The 8,661-nt window shown below is 35.8% G+C and overlaps 1 protein-coding gene across 1 annotated transcript in view; it reads right to left on the reverse strand.

Annotated features, from left to right (window-relative positions):
* slc7a10b (solute carrier family 7 member 10b) overlaps positions 1-8,661 on the reverse strand; it is a 19,017-nt gene that overhangs the window by 5,216 nt on the left and 5,140 nt on the right. The window contains exons 3-10 of the mRNA XM_016238584.1: positions 8,248-8,399; positions 6,566-6,691; positions 6,090-6,243; positions 4,640-4,763; positions 3,795-3,898; positions 1,592-1,688; positions 1,318-1,467; positions 935-1,112 (exon numbers count right to left, since the gene is read on the reverse strand). Coding sequence (XP_016094070.1) covers positions 935-1,112; positions 1,318-1,467; positions 1,592-1,688; positions 3,795-3,898; positions 4,640-4,763; positions 6,090-6,243; positions 6,566-6,691; positions 8,248-8,399 — 1,085 coding nt within the window. The remainder of the gene's footprint in view (positions 1-934; positions 1,113-1,317; positions 1,468-1,591; positions 1,689-3,794; positions 3,899-4,639; positions 4,764-6,089; positions 6,244-6,565; positions 6,692-8,247; positions 8,400-8,661) is intronic.

Genomic DNA, 8,661 nt, shown 5'->3' on the forward strand with positions numbered 1-8,661 from the left:
ATATCAGTTAATGAAATTACGGTATTTAACTGTAAATTTAAGTTAAAACCGTAAAACCTAAAACGTTGCTACCGTATTTTTTACGGTAAGATTCCGGTAACCACAGCTGCCGGTTTTTTACCGTAAATTTTACGGAATTTTTTTTACAGTGTAATATATGTGTGTACTGTGTATATTTATTATGTATATACAAATACAAATACATGCATGTATATTTAAGAAAAATATGTTATGTTTATATATTAAATATATTTATATATAATAGAAAATATAAGAATATGAATATAAAAATGTATAAATGTAAATATTTTCCCTTTTTTTTTTCAAAACTGTACTCGTAGATACTATTTTATTCTTGTAGATATAGATATTATATTACTGAAATTAAAAGCCACTTAGTAAGTGTATTTAAAGAGAGACACTTTCATGACTAAGTTTCTTAACACACTTAAGTCGACTTTTAAAAAGTACACTTTGTAATAATGTCAAAGTAAATATTTAAAAAAATTGCTTGTCAATACATTTGGTAGTCCACTTTAACCATATATAAAAAAAAACTTAAATTCATCTAATGGCTAATGGCATTTAATACAAACTTAAACTATGATGTATTTTTTTTAAATTGCAAATAATGTGTTTGCCACTATGCAACTTCTTCTTGTTACTTCAAATAACATGTAATTATGTGTCTGAAAACAGTTTACACTTTGTTTCCATAAGTACTTTTTTAAAATATGCGAAAGTTTACTTCATTTTCACAATGCTGTTCATCACACAAAGCTTTCATATGACTTCAGAAGACTTGGAACATAGTGCATGAGTCATGTGGACTACTTTATAATGTTTATACTTTTGCAGCTGAATGGAAAAGAGCAGCATGAACATTCTACAAAATATCTCATTTTGTTTTCTACAAAAAAAAAAGTATCCTTACCAGTGAAGTCATATATGCATTTTGGCTTGTCTTTCCAGTAAACTCCCAGGAAATAGACAGGCACTCCAGTAAGCATAATGACCAGCCCCACTCCACACACCAGCGGCTCCGAGTGCAAACTAAAGCCCAGCAGTAGAGCCCAGAAGAGCAGGTAACACACCGGCACTAGGAGACTCACCTGACAAGAGAAAAAAACTAAAACTCTCATATTCACCCAGCTGCTGGATCTTAAACATGATGTGGCCGTGACTGTCCTGCTGACAACTGCAGCAAACTACATGAACCCGCTGGATGCACTGGACTGTATAAAGCACCATTGTGCTTTATTATGTGACATATACACACATACAGGCTGTTTATAATATTTGTATGTAATTGAATACCTTGATGGGCCTGTATAAGTTTGGCTTCTTCCATCTATAGTAGAGCAGGCCAGCAATAGTGACTCCGTAAGAGAGGTAGTTGATGAAAGAGACATAGTTTATAAGGTTGTGAGTTTCTCCAATGCACAAGATCACAATTGTGGCAGTGCACTGAAAGATAAGATTAAGAGGAAAAATTGAGAAAGAATAAAGTTAATTAAAAGATAGAACCAGTTGCACTCTGAGAAGCAACACGAGAGGTTTTTAGCGATAACAAAAACTGAAAATCACATACACAGACGAGCAGAGCTGGAATCGGCGTGCACTGCTTAAAGTGGATCATAGCAAGAAGGCTGGGTAAATGTCCCTCCCGTGCCCCGGAGAAACACAACCTGTATGTAGTCAAACAAATACACACGCAAACAGTAAATGCATAACAAAGAATCACTGTCATAACCGGTACTGCTTTATTCTCCCTATACACAAAATACACAAGTTGTGTAGGGCAACCACTAGGGGCCCCCCTTGCCCTCAAAGATGATTTTAAAGGGTCATATGATGTTGCTAAAAATAACATTATTTTGTGTATTTTGTGTAATGAAATGTATTTATTCAGTTTTTTCGGTTCAAAAAACACATTATTTTCCACATACTGTATATTATTGTTTCTTCTCTATGCTCTGCCTTTCTGAAACGCGTCGATTTTTACAAAGCTCATCGGTCTGAAAAGGGAGGTGTACTGTGAGTGGCCAGCTATCCAGTGCATTGTGATTGGCCGAATACCTCAAGCGTGTGACGGAAATGTTAAGCCCCTACCATACTGTGATCCCCTGTCCGGCCGGAGCGATGAGACAAAAACATGAAAACCCATTACAAACGAGGCATTTGTTGCATCCAGTGGGAACATAATTACGGATTATAGTGACTTATACTGTCTTTTACACTCTTTTTGAGTGAGCTGCTGCCGGCGCAGTGCGGCGGGCCTGACGCCGCCTTTCTTTGCGTGAACATTTGGGCGGCGTTATGCAAAACTTCCCACATAGTGACGTAGACATGTGGGGGCGTGTTAGAACGAGCCGTTTTAGGAGGGCGTGGTTGACTCTTAACTTTTATAAAGAATATCTCTTTGGATTTGAGACTTTAGTCTTTGCAACTTTACAGATCTTCTTTATGCACCAAGAGCTTGTAACACTCCAAACAGAAAGGAAAAATTAAAATCGCATCATATGACCCCTTTAATGACTAGGGCTTATAGAATTTTAGTTTTGCTTTTGGCTTCCAATGATTATGAAAACATGATGCCGCATTGCATTTCTTTCCTTTAAAGTGGTGGGCTGCCTGCCACCCTTCCTACATACCATTCGAATCGGTCAAATCATGTGATGTGTCTGTTGTAATATACAGTCTCCTGCCGGACATGCTCAATACTAAAAAGAGTGTTAAAACGTATTGAGCTGTGAAAGAGATGCTGTTCCCCAGGTGGCTGTCTGTGTGTGCGATCCAAGACGGAGAGAAACACGGACAAATATAGACTATTTTGGGCTTCGGGCGTGCACTTAAATGGACAAATACACACACAAAATATGTCAAGATGTCAGTCTTGGCAAGTTTTCACTTAAACACAGTCAATTATGTCTTAAAGGGCACCTATTATGCAAAATCCACTTTTGTGTTTTGGACATAAATATGTTGGCAGTGTGTGAACACAACCACCCTACAATTATAAAAATCCACCAAATCAACCAAATCAGTCTCATTAGACCTGCCTTGCTAAGACATACATAGTGTATATGCAAACACCATGTAAAAGTGAATTTTGCATCCGATGTCCCCTTTAAGGGGTTGGAGCTCATTATGGGGTTTTTATGAATGCCCTGAAGACTAGGACCGGCACTGCACTAAATATTTTTTAATATTTTAAATTTGACTGCACTGACAAATATTGGATGAGAACAAAACTTAAACTGAATCGAGCTGAATAATGACACTGTTGCCTTCTGTAGAGCTGCTTTATAGCTGAAACTTTACACAGTTATTGAACTGAATCTACTGGCTGGAGCTGAATAATGACACTGTTGTCTTATTAGGGCTGCTCTACAGCAGAACTTGGGTTGGTCTCATATTTGACACATTTTGCACCATTGATTTCTCTGAGCTTTTATTTTCCTGTTTATTACTGCGAAGCTGGTTTGAAACAATCTGTTTCATATAAAGCCCTATATTAATAAAGGTGACTTGGTTACAACAAAAACAAAATGCCAATGTGGTAACGCTTACATTTTAATTTTGTCTTTAAGATTAATTACATTTACAGGTCTAGAGACACTTTTAATATTACTGAAATTAATTAATTTTATTTTTTCGTGTGAATGTTCAAAGAAGTATTAAATTTTTGCACATAACAAGATACTGTATTATCACAAGGAGTCATTATACACTAACTTGTTAAAAAGTGACCCATTTCCTCGCGAGGTAAACTGAAATAGAAATTGACTCACCTGGAGGAGGTGAAGAGGTAACCATTGATGCCCCCGAAAGTGGAGAGCGCCACAGAGATCGGCATGAGGGTGGAAAACACCCCGAGAAGCTTTTCACCAAAAGTCTAAGGCAAACAAAACAAAGCCTTAGCAATATCATTCAAAGTAGGATGTCTTGCCCATTGATAGCACAGTTTGAACCGTCTGTGTTGTTTTTGCACCTGATTTACTAAAGAAAGTATTCAAATCAGGCACAAAATCTGTGTTGATAACACTTAACACAACACAACACAACAGCCAATCTTGTGCATTGTTTGTGAAGGATGCAGCAGACTACCACAATCTGACATACTTTACTGAGCCTGTACAACATCACTCCACTTCCACAATCCAGACACCTCAATCAACAGATACACAGTCTCCCTGCTTACAAATCTTCTTCCATCATTTGATCCAGGGTTATTTTAGTTAACTAAAATTAAATTGTTGATGCTGGAAATAATATAAAATAAAATATACATAAATGTATTTTCTTTCAGGTAGTTTCCAATTAAATGTTTCTCATTTTCATTTAGTTTAACTTGATATACTAAAAAATTACAAATGACACAAACACAACAAAATTACTAAAACTTGAACTAAAATTTAAATAGAAAATACAATTATAAAAACTAATTCAGTATATCCATACGAACACAACCATCTCCATTTAATCAAATTCTGACTGTTGTCTGGAAAATGTAATAGTGTGATTATCACACACCAATGTTTAGTGGATCCATCCTTGAGTGCTAGAATTATGTTAATAATCTGGTGCTTTAAATTAAAACATGTTAAGACACGAAGAGTAAAAGGCTTGTACTTACAACAGCCACTGCGTTGGAGGACAGCAGTTCCTCAGGAGACATGGAGGAGAAATACGCAATGTTTGTGAGCGTGTAGACAATTGTCACCAGGGGAATGGAGATGTATATGGCTCGTGGCAGATTCCTGAGGAAGACAGACAGACAGACAGACAGATAGATAGATTGATAGATTGATAGATTGATTGATTGATTGATTGATAGATTGATAGATTGATTGATTGATTGATTGATTGATCGATCGATTGATCGATAGATCGATAGATAACAGATAGACAGACAGACAGACAGACAGATAGATAGATTGATAGATTGATAGATTGATAGATTGATTGATTGATTGATAGATTGATTGATTGATTGATCGATCGATTGATCGATAGATCGATAGATAACAGATAGACAGACAGACAGACAGACAGATAGATAGATAGATAGATAGATAGATAGATAGATAGATAGATAGATAGATAGATAGATAGACAAATACGACATAACCCAGATAACCTGGTGGCTGCTCTGGGGTCACAGGCTTATTGCGTATTGTTCAGACTTTCTCTCCCCAAAGTTTACTTTACAGAGCAGTGGACCAAAGAAGAGCAGAAGAGCGAACCTACTCCATTTTTTATTATTTGCTAAAAACATTTGTCGACAGACTTTTTATTTTATTTTTTGAGAATGTGGAAATAAGACTGCCAGTTAAGGGACAGAAGTACAAATCAGGCTACAAAAAAAAAATCTTAATATTTCTGTCTTGTTTTCTAGTGGAAATATTATTAAATTATATTAATAACATCAAAATTAATAAAAACAAAGATTTAAACATTTAAGCATAAAACAAATTTTTAGGTTTAGGATTAAAATAAGAAAAAAATATTATTTAAAGATGATAGATAGATTGATAGATTGATAGATTGATTGATTGATTGATTGATTGATCGATCGATTGATCGATAGATCGATAGATAACAGATAGACAGACAGACAGACAGACAGATAGATAGATAGATAGATAGATAGATAGATAGATAGATAGATAGATAGATAGATAGATAGATAGATAGATAGATAGACAGACAGACAGACGATAGATGGATAGATGGATAGATAGATAGATAGATACAATATGTAAATATATATACACATAATATGTAAATATATATATTCAGCCACAGAGCATGTGTGGATAAAAGGTCCTGGTTAAAAGGGTAAAAACTATGCAGCAGATAATAATTGTAGGTTTGACAACGACAACGAGTCAAAAACTGCATCTGTGCCTGAAATTTCAGGATTTTAATGTATACAGTGCACATGTACATTTTTTTTAAATAGCTTATGTCATGTAATGCGACTAACATTCAGTTGTAAGTAAATGGCAGCAGTTTCCTCAGAAAGCACCAGTAAAATTGTTCCAGCAGATTTTGTCAGTTTTAAAAAGTGGTATCAAACGAACCTCCTCGGATTCACAACTTCCTCTGTGACGTAGTTGAGGAAGTTCCAGCCGCTGAAAGCAAAGGAGGCATGAAGAAATGCCAGAGCAATCTGCCCAATGGAGGGAGCTTTATTAAACATGAACGCCACCTGTGGAGTCAGGCTCTCATAGTTACCTGAGCACACACAAACAGAACAGCTCGATTAAAGTAACAAACAGGCATGTTGTGAAGAACTGAAATGATTACTAATTACATGTATTAACAGACTGCTGTATCGTTATAACATAACTTGTCTTGTCAGTTGCCTTGTCGGCTGGTCCTATAAAAAAAATAAAAAATTTCCCCCACCTTGAGAATGAGCTCTATATTCTGGCTAGATCATACAACATGAGCCATGAAAGCCTAAAATCTTATATATATATATAAGATTTTAGGCTTTCATGGCTCATGTTGTATGATCTAGATTTTCAGATGTAAATATACGTGACGCTCTCACCTCCAAAGATCTGCACTAAACCGACAGTAATGATGAGCCCCAGAGCCAGAAGCTTCCCCACGGTAAAGGCGTCCTGGATCCGTGTGGCCAAACGCACACTGTAGCAGTTCACCCATGTCAAAAACACTGCAAACATTTACACACACACACACACACACACACACACACACACAAAACAACATCAAATATAATGTCTTGATTGATTCACTTCAACGCATGACTTCAAATTCAGTGTTTTTCTAACGATGCGACTAAAGTTTCATGTTAGAAATATGACTTGCCGGCATCAGGAAATACTTGTGTGGTGACAGAAATGTGGGAACGCTAAAAAGGGGAGTGAATTTGTAATTCTATGGGCTCATCCATCAGTGTCACAGCTTACACACTCTTTCATAATCACTTTCCCTCTACCGAGAGGAGTTGAAGCCCAATTGAAACAAATCAATTTGAATGAGAACAAAACCCGGGAGCAAAGAGCAGGTCTGTGAGGAGATGGAAGGCCTTGCGTTTTCCTGGCGCTCTCTTGCTGCTGTTGTTTTGGTTTGTGTGAATGACTCCATATAACACTTGAATAATGAGAGCTAATGCAGCAATCACATGCTACAGAGCCACACCACTCCATCACGGAGCCGTCGAGTGCTGCTGGCACGGTTCCAAGAAAAAAGTATTTACTTAAAACATTACAAATTAAAATGAAAAATTAAAGTACTTTAAAAATAAAAGACAAACGTTAAACTAATATGTTTCATACAACATTACTCTCTCTAAATACTTTCCGTACCCACTGTATATATATATATACACATATACATCTACAATAACTAGAATCTGTGTAATTAATTAATTAATTAATTAATTAAGCAGTGGTGATTAGCCTTTTTTGAACCTTCATCAAAGAATCCAGAAAACCGAAAACAATGTATCATGGTTTCCACAAAAATATTAAGCAGCAAAAATGCTGCTAACATTGATAATAATAAGGACCATTATTATTTACTGATCACCAATAATAATTGAACATCAAATCAGCATATTACAACGATTTCTGAAGGATCATGTGACACTGAAGACTGGAGTAATGAAATTACAGTTTACAATATATTCACATAGAAAACAGCTGTAATTAAAGCTGTTCCCTTAAATAATTAACTGTATTTTTGATCAAATAAATGCAGCCTTGGTGAGCAGAAGAGACTTTTCTCAAAAAACATTACAAATATTTACATATTTACATTGTTTTTAGATCAATGGACTACTTTTACGATACATTAATGATACCTACGCACACTTTTATGCTGCATATTTTTATTTTGGCGCTTGACAACCCCAGTCCTAATTTTCATTATATTGGAAAGAGTGGCCAAGAATTCTTAAAAAATTCACTTTTATTTACGTATGTATGTATTTATTTATCAGGTTTCAGAATGACATGATATACGTTCTCCAATCTAATTGCAAGCATTCGTAGGTAAAGGTTTTGGGAAACCTGTTTGAAAACAGTCATCATATCTGCAGTTTCACTTGCTTGAGCAGAAAACACACTTCTGCTTCAAATTATTTTTCAGCCTCGTGGTTAAATTCTGCTGAATCATCAGGTTCACTAAAGTCATTTGACTCTGTCCACTTTTAACAGCGAGCTATTTCGAGAAATAAACTGTAACATAGAGAAGTCAAGCACTCACGTATGCAGATAGTGGACAGCATGCGTGTGGCTATGTATGGAGGAATGCAGTATGGGAAAACAGGCTGAAGCACGTAGTTGGAGAACGTGAGAGCAATGACTGCCAGTGTGGTGGGATACATGATCAATACTGCACTCCATAACAGCAGAAACCTAGAGAGCAGCACAACACATTCAGCATATGACTTTCATTCATTGTTTAGTAGATCATATACAGGTGCATCTCAATAAATTAGAATATTGTGGAAAAGCTCATTTATTTCAGTAATTCAACTCAAATTGTGAAACTCGTGTATTAAATAAATTCAATGCACACAGACTGAAGTAGTTTAAGTCTTTGGTTCTTTTAATTGTGATGATTTTGGCTCACATTTAACAAAAACCCACCAATTCACTATCTCAACAAATTAGAATA

Source organism: Sinocyclocheilus grahami, unplaced genomic scaffold (assembly GCF_001515645.1).
Source record: "Sinocyclocheilus grahami isolate Dianchi unplaced genomic scaffold, SAMN03320097.WGS_v1.1 scaffold543.1, whole genome shotgun sequence".
NCBI classification, from domain to species: Eukaryota; Metazoa; Chordata; class Actinopteri; order Cypriniformes; family Cyprinidae; genus Sinocyclocheilus; species Sinocyclocheilus grahami.